Source organism: Anthonomus grandis, chromosome 12 (genome assembly GCF_022605725.1).
Source record: "Anthonomus grandis grandis chromosome 12, icAntGran1.3, whole genome shotgun sequence".
NCBI lineage: Eukaryota > Metazoa > Arthropoda > Insecta > Coleoptera > Curculionidae > Anthonomus > Anthonomus grandis.
The window spans coordinates 1,200,070-1,219,779 of NC_065557.1; the positions used below are offsets into that span (position 1 = coordinate 1,200,070).

General features: G+C 30.4%; 2 protein-coding genes across 2 annotated transcripts in view; both read left to right on the forward strand.

Moving 5' to 3' along the window:
- Positions 1–6,634, forward strand: part of LOC126743282 (uncharacterized) — a 35,500-nt gene extending 28,866 nt beyond the window's left edge. Inside the window, exons 7-8 of the mRNA XM_050450312.1 lie at positions 1,360–1,557; positions 6,385–6,634. Of these exons, the coding sequence (XP_050306269.1) occupies positions 1,360–1,557; positions 6,385–6,566 (380 nt within the window). The 3' untranslated portion in view covers positions 6,567–6,634. The remainder of the gene's footprint in view (positions 1–1,359; positions 1,558–6,384) is intronic.
- A 4,682-nt stretch (positions 6,635–11,316) lies between these two features.
- Positions 11,317–16,075, forward strand: LOC126743173 (ejaculatory bulb-specific protein 3-like). Its single transcript, XM_050450155.1, has 2 exons — positions 11,317–11,581; positions 15,831–16,075. The coding sequence occupies exons 1-2, from the start codon at positions 11,401–11,403 to the stop codon at positions 16,010–16,012; spliced, it is 363 nt and encodes a 120-aa protein (XP_050306112.1). The 5' UTR covers positions 11,317–11,400; the 3' UTR covers positions 16,013–16,075.
- Positions 16,076–19,710: the final 3,635 nt, after the last annotated feature.

Genomic DNA, 19,710 nt, shown 5'->3' on the forward strand with positions numbered 1-19,710 from the left:
TACCGATAAACGCTCACTTTATCCAAGTTTGGATCCCAGTTCCGAAGATTCAAACAGTGATTTTTGAGTTTTTTTTATAAACATTTTAATTACTAAGTATAATGAATAATAATAAATATAATAAGTTTATAAATCCTCGTATAAATCATTTGAATTACATTATCCATACATCGCTTACTTTTACTGAATATAACAAGTTTTTATCTATACGGGGTACCTATTCAAATTTAAATTCAATATGTTATAACAAAACTACTAAAAAAAGTAAATAAAATATTAGTTAAATAATAAAACATGCGTAACATTACAGGCAATAACTATCCTAAAATAGAGTGATTTTAAAATTTTAATAAATATAACCAATTAATAGATTTTTAAAATATTTTTAGAAATAATAGCTCTCTATTTTTTGCACGCCTATGCTTTATAAAGAAGATGCCGCTTATTCATTGTGATTTGGTTTTTTTGCTGTTCGAATTCATTTTAAATAGACTATACATTAGTTCTTTTATATTTATTGAAATCATATTTTAATTGTACTAAAATTTTAATAATAGTTTTGTACAAATATTCTATCAAATATAGTGAGTGGCTATTGGATTAATGTTCCATCACTTTTATACAATCCCTTCGTTTCAACATTGGTACTATTTATAAAATATTACTTTTAAGGTTTTTGTACAACAGAATAAGTCCTAAATGTACTGGAGCATTAATATTCGAAACTTTTGTACAATTTCTTTCATTTTGTGAAATATACTGAGTATATACTGCATAATCTTCAAATGCCTCGACTTGTTTCAAAAAGACCATTGTACAAATACTCTTGAATCTATTTAAACCACAGTACTTAAATGTTAACAATAATTATGGATTATTGATTGAAAAAATCTTGATACTATCAAAGGCTTTTCAGAAAATTCATGCACTGATTTTATTGATTAATGATGATTGATTAATTACTTTACCCAAAAAGTTCTTACAGATTTTCTCGTATATAATATTTTAGGGTTATTGAGTATTTTTTTCATGAATTGAAAAAACTCGATTATGCCAAAGGATTTAGAGAAATCAAACATTTCTTCAAAAACATTTGGGATTTTTTTTTTATTTTCATTATTTTCTATTACCGATAAACGCTCACTTTATATTCACGAGACCCATAATAATAAAATACATTTGCATGCAAAAGGTCATTCAAAATCAAAAATCTCCCCATAAAAAAAGAAAGAAATAAACCAAAAAACTTGAAGTCCTCGAAAAGTGAGTTCCATTCTATTTTTTACGACAATCACAAATACATAAAAAGAACACGAAAAATTCTGATTTTATCAGTTGATAACTCAGTGTGAAACTAAGAAAAAACATACGAAACCATGAAGTTGTTTCTGGTCATTGTTATGGTGCAAATAGTGTTATTGGCGGCACAAAAAAACACCTCTGGCTCTGACAATTTGGATATTGACCAAATTTTGTCCGACAAGAGGGTTGTGGAGAGTTACATCAAGTGTGTCCTAGATGAAGGACCTTGTAGTCCCCAAATAAGAGAGTTAAGAAGTAAGTAATGTACTTTAGGATGCATCAAGTTAAAAATAACCAATATCAGATTTGAACGTTTGAATGGCAAAGAGTGTGAAAAGTTATCATAAAAGATGTCCATTGCACAGTACAAAGTTTTATTTATATTTTGCACTATATATCCCAGATATTTTAAAACGGCTTCCGGTATCTTCTGAAGAAATGTTCAAGGATTCATTCAAGGTATAAAAAGTCTTTGTAAGTTAAAGACTCCTGGACTTATCATAAGTCAATGGGAGCCACCTTTAGAGGATCGAGTGATCGTAGACGTTTTTCATGATAAATATTATTATGAAAATGTAAATACGTTAATTATTCTCCTAGTTTTTGTACTATTTTATTAGTATTCTGTAGTTAAACTTGATTCGAAGGGCTTATTTAGGGTTCTACTTACGTTTGGTTTGTTGTTTTTATCTGTACCGTCTAGTTTTTAAGTAGTTCATCTTATTTGGAGGAGGTTTTAGAGTAAATTTAAAATGAAGATAATTTATTTGGAAACTATTTAACAAATCGTTGATCAATTTTTCGAGGACCAAACGAATAAGTAGAAACAAATCGAAACGTAAAAGAACATTTACGTACAAAAAAAAATATCTTCCTAAAAAGTGGGACACACATGCATGTAATGTAATAGCAAAAATAAAATATCAGTAAACGTTGTTAATATTTTTGGCTAAATTTAACCTTTTTTATAATATTTCTAAAATACTTTCTTAAAAATTTAGCTAAATTTAAATTATTTATATGTTTGAACATTAACTCAGCTTCTAATGTTTTTATGTCCAGTCTGTTTCTCCATGCCGAACCCATTAAATTAAAAATTCTTTCAGCAATTTTTTTTAAAATTGAAAGTATTATTTTTCTTTTAAATAGGCCACCCATTGCTGACCCTTAATTAGCACATTAAAATTTCTCAAAAAGGGAAAAAAGTAAGGTAACGATATATTTTTCAAAAAATAAACTTCCTTATGGAAATCTTTATAAATTTTCAAAAAAATATTTATATTTGGCTAGTTTTGCAAAGCCATTTAAACTTATCATCATTATTTAATTTAAATATATTTATCTACCATAGTATATAATAATTCTTTTCAAAAAAACATCTGGTACTCCCAACTTTGGATCCACAAAATTCTTTTTCCTTTTTTAGTTTTAATGAGCCTCTTAATGATTGCATCATATTAAATAATTCTGTTGATATTGTTTTTTTTCAGATTCTAAGTTAGTTATTGTATTGTGCATCGATATTAAGTAATTTCCGAAATCAAGTAATAAACCTCCAAAAAAAATACATATTTTATAAAGATCTTTATCATAGAAACATTTTCACTGGCAAAAATTAATCCCTTGAGAGAGGATTTTTAGAAAGTGCTAGTATTTTCAGTACAATTCATCAAATAGTACAATTATCTTTTTCTTCGTATTCAGTTACCATAATTAAGTCTCTTTAAAAGTTTTTTCTTACAATTTTACTAAATCTACTGCCTACATAGTCTTTAATTGCCTTTAGTTAATAATCCAGAGACTGTGATAATTTTAAAAATTGCATAATCCTTCAAGGTTTCTATATTTCCTAGTTTAGTTTCTATATCAAAGCTAAACCATAATGTAATAATAGTGGGCGATTTTAACGTATCTGATTTCTCTATTAACTCACCTACAGGTAATCATGTTAGTCAAAAGTCTATTGCTGTGGATAATTTTGCACTTTTAATCTTGTTCAGTGTAATCACATCCTGAACTATAATAAGAGACTATTGGATCTTGTTTTATCTAACTTCACCTGTACTATTTTGCGTAGTGACGTGCCTTTTGTCTTGGAGGATTTGCATCACCCTGCACTGGACATTGACTTTACTGTCTCAGGCCATCGTGTCCATAATTTTCAGCTTAATAAAAACTTATCTCATTCTTTTAATTTAAGAAAGGCCAACTTCCATCTCCTTTATGACTCGATCCTTGAAGCTGACTGGTCTACTGTGTATTTATCCTCTAACGTTAATGATGCATGTGGAGCCCTATATGATATATTGAATGGCATATTTGCCGCACACATTCCTCTTAAGCAGCAACGTAAAAGGAGATTTCCAAATTATTATTCTCGAGAATTGATTAAGAACATTTATAGGAAAGAAAAGGCTTTCAAGGACTTTAAAATGTACAATTCTCCATTCTTTCAAAATAAATTCCATTCTCTTAGATGCCTTATCAAACTACAATAAGTTGTATATATCAAACACCGAAAGGAATATTTCTTTGGACCCATCTAGCTTTTGGAATTTTATTGGTTCTAAGAAGGCTGGCACCAGGATTCTTGGTATGATGAGGCTACCCGATGACGTGGTAATTAAAGACCCACAAGACATAGTTGATGCTTTTGCACTGTTCTTTAGTGAGGCATTCATACAATCAAATTTCATTAACCATTCGTCGACGTCTGATAATGTGCCCCACTTTGACATTTCCAACGTTGATGCTTCCCAGATTATTTTGGCTAGTAAAAAATTCAAAAATAAGTTAACATCTGGTGTAGACGGTGTACCTAGCTTCTTGGTTAAAGATTGCATTGGTGTCCTGGCTGATCCGCTGACCTACATTTTCAACTTAATACTGTAAACAGAACAGATTCCTGAAATTTGGAAGACTGCTAAAATAATACCTATTTTAAAAGCTGGGGACTCTGATCAAATCGTGAACTACAGACCAATCTCATTACCCTGTAACTTCTCAAAAATTATCCTGAATCGGTAGCTATTTAGTCACGCAAAAGAACTCAGCGATCTTGTGTTACTAACTTATCCTGTCTGTCTAGCGACATCTATGAATCACTTGATGTTAATACTCTCAAGTCGATGGTATTTATACCGACTTCCAAAAAGCCTTTGATCGGATAGATCACTATATTTTGCTGCATAAATTAACTCAATATGGTTTTTCAGGGAGATTATTTAATTTATTTCATTCCTACTTGATTGGTAGATCTCAATATGTTGAATATGAGGGCTTTAGATCGAAACTTTTTAACGTAACGTCAGGTGTGCCAAAGGGCTCGAACCTGGGTCACTCACTTGTCAATAGGCCGATGATTTGAAGCTATATTTAAATGTATATGGTTTGGAGGATTGTGGTTTTCTTCAGAACTGTCTAAATATATTGTAGGTATGGTGCGCTGTTAACAGGTTAGGCTTGAATGTGGCTAAATGTAGTGTGGTCAGTTAATGTAGTAGAGCAAATTACTGATCTTGGTATCACCTTTGACTCTGAATTTACATTCGTTCCACACTTCAACAACATAGTCAAGTCAGCCCTGAGAAGGCTTGGGTTCATAATTAGAAGTTCTAAGAGTTTTACTTTGGAATCTACATTAAGACTGCTTTTCTGTTGCTTTGTGAGATCAAAAAAGCTGCATTATATGGAACCCGCTCTATCAGAATCATGTTGGTCTCCTTGAATCTGTTCAGCGTAGATTTGCTAAGTTTTGGCCTTCAGGCAAGGTAAAAGAGTTTGATCATCGGCAACTATTGGAACGCTTCTATCTACATCCATTACATCTCAGAAGAATGATCTTCTCTGTAAAATTCCTGCATGGGTTACTGAATGGATTCATTGATGGTCCTGTACTTCTTTCTGGTGTACGTTTCATGGTGCCTAGGCTTATTGCTAGACATCCCCTAACTTTCTTTCTGCCAAGGCCTCATACTAACAAGCTGTTGAAATCGCCACTATATACAATATGCGCTATATTTAATCGGATCTGTCACGTCATGTGCAATATAAATTTCTCTCCGGTTCATGTGATTGTCGATATCTTAGTGGATCATTACTCTTAGGATTAAGACCCATGTGTTTAAGTTATAGTTAGTGGGTATATTGCAGTTAATTTAATTTTGTTGAATATGTGATTATCTTGTTTTTGGATAACTTTTGAGATTGTGACTTTACTTTTTTTCTTTTCTTTTCATTCTTTTAGGTTTGCTTGTGTGTGTTTTTTTTAACTATATTTTTCATTGTTTTGCAACTGTTTCCTGTTATTGGGCAAGTTGCCTGTTGGAAATAAAGGCTTATTATTATTTTTCAAGTCCCTCTTGATTTGTCATTGGCTGATTTGTTATTTTTGTTGTTATTTTAGCTTTAGTGATTTTTAATAATATTCTGAAAATCCACAAGTAGATTACTGTTTAAAAACTAAATAAAAAACTAAAGATTCCCTTTGAGAATTTCTAGTATGTATAGTTTTTGTGATAAATGGAAAATGCCCTTCCTATAAAAGAATACCTACAATCGAATTGGTAATATTTCACTCCAGCTAAAGCTGAGGCATTTCTTTTATAAATTTATTGATGCATATACTACGTTATTTTTATTATGAGAGTTTTTAGGCATGCTACTAAGATTATTATAGTTTTATGATCAGAAAGAAATTACTCAATCAAAGAAAATTTTTATTCCCTTATAACGCGTTGGTTTCCTTATTTAAAACTTAAGTATTAGTGTTAAAAAATTTAAGAGTTATATTTTTATTTATTTCTTAAATCATTATATGAATTATTTCAGAGTAAGAATTTAGTATATTGCTTTAAATCTAATGCCAATCAGACAACTCAGTTAACACCCTTTTTGTTCACATATAATCTGATCTCACCTTAATATAATTCGAATCAAGTTTGTCCTTTTAACCGTCCTATACTATTTATACTATAATAATACTGAGTCTACTTCCCTCTTGCAAAGATCTAAGAATATGAGCTCTAGATCTGGATCCATTTGAGAGTTTATTCCATAACTTTTTTTTTCTCTAAATTCCAGAGATTTTTATCGAAGCCATTGAGACAAGTTGCGTCAAATGTACCGAGGCCCAAAAGCGATTCGTGAAAAAGGGAGCGAATTTCATGAAAGCGAATCAACCTAAAGAGTGGTCCAAGATTGTTAAGAAGTACAACATCGAGGGTACGAGAGCTGCTTCTTTTAACGCCTTTTTGAGCTCTTAGTTCGACCTTTTAATTAATTGATTAATTGTGATGTTTCAGTTATTAGCAATATACGTTGTGCAACAATATTATAGATTTTTTTTTTAATATGCAGCTTGGTCATAAATATGAGAAAAGGGTAAAATCAAGATGCTTAAACTTTTTTTTCAATAAGTAATATGTCAATTATACAGGGTGTCCATTTAATATCGCGGTGTTCGATTGCGGCTAAACCGTGAAACGAAAAAAACTTTTAACAGTGGGAGGTTAATCGAGTTAGAGGGACCACTTTCTAAAATTAGTTTGGTTGATACAGGGTGTCCCAAAAAAGCGTGATACATACTTTGAACTTTTTTTTAAATGGAATTACCTATTTTTTTTGTTTAAATGGGAGTCTCATTTGACTCTTTTTTTAACCCTAAAATTGTCTTGCCCTAAAATGCGACGTTGCCTAGTTATTAACAATTTAAAGAAATTTTCACGAACATCAATGTTTCATTTAAATATTAATATTTACCACCGACAATGTTTATCTCTTTGAAAAATCTACGTAGAGTCCTTGGCTAAGTTCATTTTATCTTATGAAATTCCAAAATTTATTTATTTTTATACAGGGTGATCAAAATCGTTTCTCAAATAATGATATTTTCAATTAAATTTTGCGCTATTTTTTTTAAATGGACCACCCTATATCTAGTAACGCATTTTGATAGAGCATTCTTTTATCTTCAATTTGATAAGAAGTTTGCGTTTATCTCTAACGTTTTTCTTAAAATTTGTTCTTAATGGAAGAGTGACACTTATTTTTCATAGGCATTACAACGTTTAATTTTACGTAAGTCGGTTGGAGAAAATCCGAAAATTACAGTAAGACAAAAAATGACTTACAAATAGGTCCGTTGGAAAATGCCACAAGAAAAATTAATATCACCCCTATTAATTTTAGTTACATCAAGCATTCATCAAAAACATTATAAATAAGTTCTATCACAAAAATTGCTCAAAATATTTATCGTTTTGCTCTAAACACAAATCAGCCTTACGTGCGAAATATTTTTTAACTGTACGAAGCGTAGTAGACGTCTGAAAGACTCTTGTATGCGCAGTATGCGCTCCACCATATCTTGCCTAGATTTACAGACTTTACCATAAGAAGAAATCCAGAAGCGCTAATTCCGGTGACATAGGAGGCCATTCAGTGGAGTCTATCCAGTATAAAGTTTAATAAATATGTATACAAAAATTAATTTGAATAGCTAACTTAGCCTTCCAATCCATCTATTACCAAATAGTGTGTGATATGTCCATTGAAATCAGTACAAATGTGAGCTTGTGCAACTTTTGGGGTCGGGAAGTGCGGAAAATTCTCTCTTAAGAAACTTAGAAAAACTTTTCCTGTTAAACGATTTTCCAAAAAGGATAGAACAATAACAAAATCATGTAATATTGCACCCCCAAACATTGATGCTTCATCATTGTTGAAAATTATTCATAAAAATTCGATGGAGATTCACAAAATCATTTCTGTGCAACGTACATTCATTAGTGAAAGGCACACATTTAAAAAAAATCTGCTGCTTTATTTTGTGTCTTGATGTAGCTGTGCATGATAGGGATCATATTTATTTTTCTTGGGATATTTTCCCACGGACGATTTCGATATTAAGTTCTTACTTATTCGTTCTCTACAAACTAAATTTCAGTGTTGCAACAACCGACATGGTGATTACCAATTGGTTTTCTTCATTTGAAACTGTTTTCGTTCTAGTTTGCTTTTGTACAGGATGTTGGAAATTATTAGGAAATTCTTCCTAATAAACTCTTGAAGCCAAAAAACACTTTCCAAGGCATTCACCGATAACGTAAATAATTTACTCATTATTGCTGAGAGTAATTAATTTTGACACAAATCTACATAACATGACTGATAAGTAAACATTATAATTGACCTCATACAACAAAGAATAAATGAATTATGGCCAACTTTTTACTTGTAAGACAAAATTTCTTATTTTTAAATGAGATAGCATCAGGGGTTAATATTATTTGTCTCTAACTACTATTATTTTATTATGGTTATTACAACTATTGACTTTTTTCTTACTAAAAAGTGTTCGAAATAGAATTGAACAGAGATCTGATTCCATAAAATATCTATTAATTGTTTTCCATCAAAAGTGTCGCAATGCCTATAAAAAATAAGTGTCACTCTTCCTTTAAGAACAAATTTTGAGAAAACGGTTAGAGATAAACGCAAACTTGTTAGTATCAAATTAAAGATAAAAGAATGCTCTATGAAAATGCGTTACTTACTAAATTGAAAATATCATTATTTGAGTAACGATTTTGATCACCCTGTATAAAAATAAATAAAATTTGGAATTTCATAAGATAAAAAGAACTTAGCCAAGGACTCTACATAGATTTTTCAAAAAGATAAACAACGTCGGTGGTAAATATTAATATTTAAGTGAAACACTGATTTTCGTGAAAATTTCTTTAAATTGTTAATAACTAGACAACGTCGCATTTTAGGGCAAAATAATTTTAGGGTAGGTAGTAGTTATAGGTAGTTCCATTAATAAAAAAGTTCAAAGTATGTACCACTCTTTTTTGGGACACCGCGATATTAAATGGACACCCTGTATAAGTGAAGTTTATAGCATTAGTTGCTAAAGTATATAATTGTTTAATATAAAGTGAAAATTCAAAAAGCGCCCATAACTTAAAAAGTATCTAACTTAGAGCTATGAAAATTTACACTATAAAGTTTTTTAATTTATTTCATTGAACACCTATTTTAGTGTTATTTAAAAAAAAAAATTACAAAAAAAATTTTCTTTATATAAAATATACTACTTGGAACTGTGAGAATTCATAGTGAGATTCATTAATTTAATTGAACATGTGTTTCAGGACTTTTCAAATAACTTAAATTAACTTTTTTTTTCTGGAAATTAATTTTTTATATAAAAATTTAAATAGTAATACATATAATATAGTTTATTTAGCGTAATAGCTACATACAGAAAAAATTATAATAAAAAATATACAGACTAAAAAATACATAAGACATAAGGAGGAAATAATACAAAAGCCTTGAGAAGCACGAAAAACCAAACATTAAAAAGTGATAAAAACTAACATATTTAAAATACAATTCTAAGATTAAAATTAAAATTAAATGCTAATATAAAATGTGAGGTTTCAAAATTTACTACATATATTTTAAGGGCGTATTCCTGAGGTCAGGACTTTTTTTCCTATAAACATGGGTCCTAAAATGCACCCCCTTCAAGCTACAGCCATCGCAGTGTAGCTTAATAATTAAAAAAAAAAGTATGTACACATAAAATTTTGACCGTCAAAAGTGTGCAACCCCTCAGTTTACCCCTTAAAATTAGTTTTACGCCTTTTCTGAGATAAAGAGTAAATAGACCGCCTAAAATAACGGGGGTACTCCAAATTTCGTTAAATTTGATGCAAAACTGTAGACACAGTTTTAAAAAATCGATTTTTTTTACACTTCTTGCGATGGCTGTAGCTTGAAGGGGGTGCATTTTAGGACCCACGTTTATAGGAAAAAGAGTCTTATTTTGACCGCAGGAATACGTCCTTAAAATATATGTAGTGAATTTTTAAACACCCTGTACAATGGCAATGACAAAATATTACAACACTGACGAAGACAAGAATAAAATAAATATCACAATATTTTGAAAACTCATGAATAGATTTTATTTATTTTACTTTCATATGAAAGCCAATGAGTTTCTTTACCCAAAAGGTCCTTACGAGTTTCCTTGTAAATATAACCGTTTTGGAGTTATTGAGAAGTTCTTCCATTTTGGACCATTTTTGAATCCAAATTAATTCAGTATTTACTAGATTAGTGTTCAAAACACGTTTGTACATTTTTTCATCGTTTGAATTACAGTTAATGTTAACATCAATACCTCATAATGTATGTATGCTTCGACCTGATCTAAAAAAATATTGCAATTGTACAAATAATCTTGTATCTGTAACACATTTTATTTGTACTTAAATTCTGGAATATTTTAGTACAATATAATTGTTTCAAATGTACTGAGTATTTATTCATATTATAATTTTTTTACTTGCTTCAAATTTACTAAATATGTACATTAATTCTTTTTTTTATTGAAATCACATTTTAATTGTACTGCAATTTTTATAATAAATCTGGAATAGTTTTGTACAAAATTCTATCAAATATAGTGAGTGGCTATTGGATTAATGTTCCATCACTTTTGTACAATTCCTTTGTTTCAACATACACATTTGTTCTAAATGTACTGGAGCATTAATATTCAAAACTTTTGTACAATTTCTTTCATTGTTTGACTTGTACTCAGTACATATTTCATAACCTTCGAATGCCTTGACTTGTTTCAAAAACACAATTGTACAAATACTCTTGAATCCATTTAAAACACAGTTTAATTGTACTTAAATTTTAACAATAATTATGGATTATTGATTGAAAAAATCTTGACACTATCAAAGGCTTTAGAGTAATCAAACACTTTTTCAAATACATTGGAAATTTTTTTAAAAATTTTTCATCATTTTCTATTACCGATAAAAACCCACTTAATATTCACAAGACTTCCCCACAATAATGGAATGTTTCGCATGACGATTAAACCATGATGGTCATTATCACGAATAACAAAAATCCCCCCATTAAACGAAACAAACAAACAAACACACCAGAAAACTTGAAGTCCTCGAAACGTAAATTCCATCCTATTTTTACGACAAACACGAAGACATAAAAAGGACACGGAAAATTCTGATTTAATCATTTCACGACCCAGTGTCAAACAAAATGAAGTTGTTTCTGGTCATTTTTATGGTGCAAATAGTGTTATCGGTGGGTCAAAAATACACATCTCGCTATGACAATTTGAATATTGACCAAGTATTGTCCAACAAGAGGGTTCTGGGGAATTACATCAAATGTATCTTAGATGAAGGACCTTGTACTGCCGAAGGAAGAGAGTTAAGAAGTAAGTAATGTACTTGGAGTGATTCAAGTTAAAAATAACTAATAAGTTATGTACAATTTGTGTGAAAAGTTGGAGTTACTGCTCTGAAACTCTCAACATCTTTTACCCTTTGTACTGAACATACTTTATGCCTGCCTCTATTTAAATCTCCAGAAATTGTGATAATTTTAACAATTACGTGGTTGTGCCAGTATTCTGGAACTATATAAAATATTTAAAAAAAAACCCTCTATTAGTAAAGGGTAAAAGACGTTAATAACATTTTGTATTATTTAATAAATTGTACTAAAAAAGCGTTATGCATAGAGGCTTTGTAACACTAAGAAATTTTTTAGGTAAGGTAGTTTCAATTTTAATGGAAAAATTGTACAAACTGGAGAATATGGTGGTGCCACCCTCAAGGTTTTTTTAGTACAAATTTTTAAGTAGCACAATATCCCATTCCTTGATAATTTATTCTATTGGTCACTTATTTTTTAATTAAAATTGTACTATTGTAGATACAATTTAATTAAGACGAAAAAATATATGGAGGTGTGATGGTCTTTAGTACAAACTTTACATAGTACAAAATTCTATTTTTATTTCATATAGTATATCTTACGGTTTTGCATTAAAATTGTACAAAAAAAAAAGTTGTGGGAGTGTTTTCAGTACAATATATAAAATATTACAAATACCTTTTCTTTTACTATTAGTTTATAATTTTTTGTACTATTACAACTTAAGGGTTTCTTCCTAACAATTCTTCGCATCATGAAGAATTGATAATTGGAAAAGTTGGTTTTTAGTACAAATTTTTGTAAATAAAGAGTAAATTGTACTAAAAAAGCCTTAGGCTAAAGAAATTTGTAACTATGATAAAAAGAGAAAATACGTGGTGGTGCGAGGCCTTTGGCCACGCACAAGGTGTTTTTAGTACAAATTTCTAAATAATATAAAATTTTATTCCCAGATATATGTTGTACTATCTGTCACTTATTTTTTAATTAAAATTGTAGTAAAAAGGCCTCATGCGTGGCCAGAGGCCTCTCATCACAAGGAAATTTCAAAATTGTACTGACTTAAGTACGTATATTGTGATAAATGGAGAAATAGTGGGGTGGTGTGAGGTGTTTTAGTACAAATTTCTAAGTAGTACAAAATTGTATTTCTTGGTATAAAGCCTCGCATTACTAAGAAATTTCTAAAGGGGTTTAATTAACTGGAGGAAATGCATAATGGTCTTAAACTTTAAATAGTACGAAGTTAGAATTGTACAAGAAAAAACAAAACAAATACAATTAATTTTTCTTTTACCATTATTATATAAATTGACAAGCTAAGGATTTAACACACGATTTCTTCGGATTATTAAGAATTGTCTAATTTCCATTTAAAAGCAAACCTAAATCATTAGAGAATTTGTGTGCTGGTACGAGGCCTCTGGCCACGCACAAGGTGTCTTTCCAGATATATTTAGTACTATCTGTCACTTATTTTTTAATTAAATTTGTAATAAAATAGCCTTAGGCCCATCACTAAGAAACTTTCAAATTGTACTTATTTAGGTACATTTATTGTGTGATAAATAAAGAGATACACGCACGAGACGGTTTTTGTACACATTTTACAAAGTACAATATTCCGTTTGTTATATTTTATACAATTTTTTTAAATTAAAATTGTACTAAGGCGCATTACTAAGAAATTTCTAAAGTAATTCAATTTAATTTAATAAATTGTTATAACGGCAAAAATTTCCTAATAAAAATCGTACAAATAAGGATCTTTAGAAAGTGCTAGTATTTTCAGTACAATTCATCAAATAGTACAATCATCTTTTTTCTAATGTTCAGTTACCATAATGAGGTATCTTGGGGGGTTTTTTTTTACAATTGTACTAAATCTAACTTCTACATAATCTTGTACAATTAAGAATTCTATGAAAGTGCTAGTATTTTCAGTATTATTTATTAAATAGTACAATTATCTTCTTTATACAATTCTTTTACCATATAAAGGTGGCTTCTTAAAATAGTATTAAACAAACTTTAGGTATGGTCTTTAGCTGTCTCTATTTAAAAATAGAAAAATTGAAATATTTTAAAAAATTATTTTATTATGATTTAGTACAATTTATGTGCAAAATACAAAATTCTATTAATATTTTATGCAATTTGTTCTTCATTTTTTATATTGAAATTGTACTTATGCATCACTAAGAAATTCCTAAAGTGAATTTAATTTAAAATTCTCAAATTGTACAGAAAAAAAAATAAAATGATACTACAGGTGTTTTAAGTTAAATTTATCGAATAATATAATCAACCTATTTGTTGGACATTGTACAATAATTGTACTAAGACCAACTTTATGAGTGTTCATTACCCAAAATATGATTTTTTTTGATTAGCTGGTATTGGAACATCAAGATTTTTATGCTTTAATAGACATTTTTGGGTATAACTTTGGAACCACTTGGAATATTTTCAATTTTTTTTTACAGTAATTAAAAAAATGTCCAAGGATTAATTTAAGGGCAAAAACGTCATTTTAGGTCAAAGATTTCAAAAGTTATGACAATTGAGGTTAAGGCTAATTTTTTTGTTAATTTTCGTAATAAATTTAAATTTTTTAAGAGAATATTTTAAGAAATAGTCGGATTTTTTTAAAGGGAGTTATAAGCAAAGAAAGGAAATTTCTTTCCAAATAATTTCATACTAAAACATTTTTTGTACCTCAAATACTTTTTGAGTTAGAGCCAATTTTGTCCATGAAGGTCCAATGGCCACCAAAATTGAAGTTTTTGAAGCTCGTATTGGAACATCAAGATTTTTATGCTTTAATAGACATTTTTGGGTATAATTTTGGAACCACTTGAAATATTTTCAAAATTTTTTCACAAAAATGAAAAAAATGTCTGAGGATTAATTTAAGGGCAAAAGCGTCATTTTAGGTCAAAGATTTCAAAAGTTATGACAATCGTGGTTAGGGCTAATTTTTTTATTAATTTTCGTAATAAATCTTCATTTTTTAAGGGAATATTTTAAGAAATAGTCGGATTTTTTTAAAGGGAGTTATAAGCAAAGAAAGGAAATTTCTTTCCAAATAATTTCATACTAAAACATTTTTTGTACCTCAAATACTTTTTGAGTTAGAGCCAATTTTGTCCATGAAGGTCCAATGGCCACCAAAATTGAAGTTTTTGAAGCTCGTATTGGAACATCAAGATTTTTATGCTTTAATAGACATTTTTGGGTATAACTTTGGAACCACTTGGAATATTTTCAAAATTTTTTCACAATAATAAAAAAAATGTCCGAGGATAAATTTAAGGGTAAAAACTTCATTCTAGAGCAAATATTTCAAAAGTTATGACAATCGTGGTTGAGTCTAATTTTTTTGCTAATTTTCGTAATAAATTTTCATTTTTTAAGAGAATATTTTAAGAAATAGTTGGAATTTTTTAAAGGAGTTATAGGCAAAGAAAGCAAATTTCTTTCCAAGTAGTTTCATACTAAAACGTTCCTTGTACCTCAAATACTTTTTGAATTAGAGGCAATTTTGTCCATCAAGGTCCAATGGCCACCAAAATTGAAGTTTTTGAAGCTCGTATTGGAACAACAAGATTCTTATGCTTTAATAGACATTTTTGGGTATAACTTTGGAACCACTTGGAATATTTTCAAAATTTTGTCATAAAAATTAAAAAAATGTCTAAGGATTAATTTAAGGGTAAAAAAGTCATTCTAGAGCAAATATTTCAAAAGTTATGACAATCGTGGTTGAGGCTAATTTTTTTGTTAATTTTCGTAATAAATTTTCATTTTTTAAGAGAATATTTTAAGAAATAGTTGGAATTTTTTTAAAGGAGTTACAAGCAAAGAAAGGAAATTTCTTTCCAAATAATTTCATACTAAAACGTTTCTTGTACCTCAAATACTTTTTGAGTTACACTTTTTGAGTTGAGTTTTAAAATATGTAAAAGAAAAAAGGAATTTGTGCAGTGAAATACTAGTGAAAGATCAATTGAAATTGAACTAAAATCCCTTAAAATAGCCATAACCGAGGTATTTGCTGTACAATTTAAATAGTACAAAAAAAGGGATAAAGGAAGTAAAAATAGGCCTTCAAGTGTTCACTTGATATTCACTTTTCTCACTACAAAATATCACATAGAAAACTGATCTTCTTATTTAAGAATCTCTGGATGTGGACAAGTTAGTATTCCATAACTAATGTTTCCCTTTTCTTCCTTAAATTCCAGAGCATATTCCCGAAGCCATTGAGTCAAATTGCGCCAAATGTACCGAGGCCCAAAAGCGTTTCGTGAAAAAGGGAGCGAATTTCGTGAAAGCGAATCACCCTAAGGACTGGTCCAGGATCGCCAGGAAGTACGACCCCGAGGGAACAAGGGCCGCCTCCTTTAACAACTTTTTGAGTTCTTAATTGGACCTTTTAATTAATTGTGATATTTAGGTTAGGATATAATAAAAAATGTTTTTATAAATATTAAGGATTTTATACTTATTATTATTAAGATCTTTATTGCTTTCCTAAAAGGTCGTCGACCAAAGTTCTACATCCAAGGTGAATTGTATACAATAATTACAGTATAGGTATGTATTGTATAAAACCAAGGGAATATTGAAAAAAGTATAAGTTAAGAATAATTGGAGAATCTGTGCCTGGAATTTTTGTTCTCTCTTGTTCTCAATAGTGGCTCTAGGAACTCAGTGTTGTGTGGACTTAAAAACCCGATAGATTGACTTAATTCCTGTGCTTTAAGAGAGCTGATTAATTTTTTGATTAAAAATTGAATTCTGACATTAATTCCATGATTTCTGAACGTTAGTACTCAGAAATGCTTTGCGCTACTTTAGAATGTTTCATTGGCTTTGGTGTCAATTTCCATTCCCAGATAATAAGTGGTTAAATAGGAGGTATTGAAGTTTGAATGCGGATTTTGAATTAACCGCCATTTTCAGAACCAGACCTCAATTTGTTGGGCATATTGTTGAAACGTCTTCTGAACCAGATTTTGCATGTGTAATTAATGCGATATCATCGGCAAACTGCAAGAAAAGAAGATCTTGCAAGAACTCCAAGAAGAAAAATGTTTTTTGAAAATATTACGTTAGCTGCATGTGAGAACATAAAAAATTAAAATTTTCAATTTTCGCGCTTACGTATGAAAAATAGACATTTTTCTAATTTGCTTTTTATTTTAAAATTTTTTATATTTATCAGAATTGTGTGAGAAAATTAACGATTCACGGCATTTGGGGACTTTAGTGAGGGCTGAATAAGGGTAGAAATCCGAAAAATTGACCCATCACACCTTTTAGAGCATAAATATAACATTTATTTGAATAATTATCGAATTTACATAACCATCAGTAGAAATTTAGTTCTAGCATGGCAGTCCTTGGGTTTCCAAAACTCCTGGATTAATAATTCAATGTTAAATCTCATTAATAAATAATTTACTCCAGGCAGATGAGTTCTTGAATAAATTTTTGCTTTATTCCAATCACTATTCTTCTTTGAGAAATCGGGTTAAAGGGGCATTAAACTGTAGGGAAATCACTACCTGAATTAAATTATCGATTTATTCTAGGCATTTGGGGTTGTGATCTAATTTGAGGGTGCAAACATCCAGAAATCCCCTTAATAAAGTAATTATTCCAGGTAGTTGTGCTTTAAAGACTACCTGGAATGAATTGTTGCTTTATTCCCTCAACAAACGCAAGTGCGAAATAAATTGAGGTAGAAACCGAAAAAAACCACTTTTATGGCATGAATTCCCCTCTGAAAGCCACAAATCCTACGCGATCGTAATAAAAGGGTGATCCTCGTCTGTGAGGATCAATATTACGTAATTAAATTGACTTTTCAAGGCATTTGAGGAAGTGAGTGAGGAGCAAAATGAGGGAGAATCTCAAAAAACACTTACTTTCACGTTTGAATCTGCGGGTTTAGGTGCCTCGCCAGCATTGGCTAAAATAACTTTTCACTGAAGAGGTCTAAAAATATAAAACTTTCAATAATGGTAGGCGACATATCAAACTACCTTCTCTAGAACCGTCAACTATTTAGCCACAATAGTTTTTTTTTATTTACACTTAAACTTGTAGGTGCCAGAGAGTAGGCGATTGTGTTTAGATTACTGAATCTCTGGATGTGTTTGACTAAAATAAGAAATGACTGCCTGGACTATTTTATCAATTTATTCCAGGCAATAATAAGGACTGCCTGGAATAAATTGTTGCTTTATTCCAGGGAATTGGCGTTGAACTGTATTTTGAAGATGTGCAGCATCCAGTAATCCCATTGATAAAATTTATTCCAGGCGTCTAGGTCCCCGTCTGCTTTGGCTCAACTAACTTTTGATTGAAGAGACCTGAAATTCTGTAACTTTAAGTAACGGCAGGCAGCATACCAAACAACCTTATCTAGAACTTTCATCTGTTTAGTTCCAATAGTTTTTTCTATATTTGCAATTAAACATGTAGGTGATTGGCAGTGAGGTGTGAATGTTTAGGTGACTGAATCTCTGGAATTGTTTGATTTAAAAAACTTTGCTTTTAAGCTCATTTTGCAGGAAATTTTATATTCTACCAGAAAGGTATTAATAACTTTTTTCACAGGACTGGGTGTTTAGGAGCTATGTAAGGCCAAATGGAGTAAGAATCTATAGTAAGAAGAAGTAAATAGACTAGGGGTTAAATTTTTCTTTGAGAGTGGGAATGATCCAGAAATCAGTTAAATAGGCACAAAACTGTAGGGAAATGTTTACCTGGACTAAATTGTTGCTTTGTTTCAGGCAATTGACGTTGAACTCTGTTTTGAGACTGTGCAACATCCAGAAATCCCGTTGATAAATTATTTGCTCCAGCCAATTTGGGTTGAGTCACAAATGTCCATTTGAGAAACATGGTAATAAGTCTGGATGCCTCGGTTGTCTTGGCTCATATAACTTTTCACTGAAGAGGTCTAAGAATCTGAAACTTTGAGTAACGGTAGGCAACACATCCAGCTACCTTGTCAACAATTTTGAATTGTTTAGTCTCAATAGGTTTTCCTGTATTTGCAATTAAACTTGAAGGTGGTAGTCAGATGTGAGTGTTTAGGTGACTGAATCTCTAAAAGTATTTGACTGAAGCAATTGATTATGAGATCGTTTTGTAGGAAATTTTATATTTTACAACAAAGGAAAATATAACTTTTTTCATAGGAATGAGTATTTAGGAGCTATGAGAGCCCAAATGCAGTAAGATTTATAATGAGAAGAAGCAGGTAGACTAGGAGTTGAATTCTTCTTTGAAGGTAAAATTAATCCAGGATAAATGGGCACAAAAATATGAGAAATTGACTATCTGGACTAAATTATTGCTTTATTCCAGGCAATTGACGTTGAGCTGTATTTTGAGAGTGTGCAACATCCAGAAATCCCGTTGATAAATTATTTATTCAAGGCAATTGAAGTTGAGTCACAAATGTCTATCTGAGAAGCCTGAAAAGACGTCTAGGTCCTCGCCTGCTTTGGCTCAAATAACTTTTCACTGAAGAGGTCTAAAAATATAAAACTTTCAATAATGGTAGGCGACATACCAAGCTACCTTCTCTAGAACCGTCAACTATTTAGCCACAATAGTTTTTTTTTTATTTGCACTTAAACTTGTAGGTGCCAGAGAGTAGGTGATTGTGTTTGGATTACTCAATCTCTGGATGTGTTTGACTAAAATAAGAAATGACTGCCTGGACTATTTTATCGATTTATTCCAGGCAATTGTGTCTTAACGACTGCCGGGAATAAATTGTTGCTTTATTCCAGGCAATTGGCGTTGAACTGTATTTTGAAGGTGTGCAACATCCAGAAATCTCATTGATAAATTATTTATTCCAGGCGTCTAGGTTCCCGCCTGCTTTGGCTCAAATAACTTTTGATTGAAGAGACCTGAAATTCTGAAACTTTCAGTAACGGCAGGCAACATACCAAACTACCTTATCTAGAACTTTCATCTGTTTAGTTCCAATAGTTTTTTCTATATTTGCAATTAAACATGTAGGTGATTGGCAGTGAGGTATGAGTGTTTAGGTGACTGAATCTCTGGACTTGTTTGACTTAAAGAATTGCCATTGAA

Bases quoted from the DNA above. Each gene is read 5' to 3' on its own strand.
- LOC126743173 (XM_050450155.1), top strand. From the start codon at position 11,401: ATGAAGTTGTTTCTGGTCATTTTTATGGTGCAAATAGTGTTATCGGTG. The intron at 11,582-15,830 runs GTAAGTAATGTA...CTTAAATTCCAG, and splicing joins CGAAGGAAGAGAGTTAAGAA to AGCATATTCCCGAAGCCATT.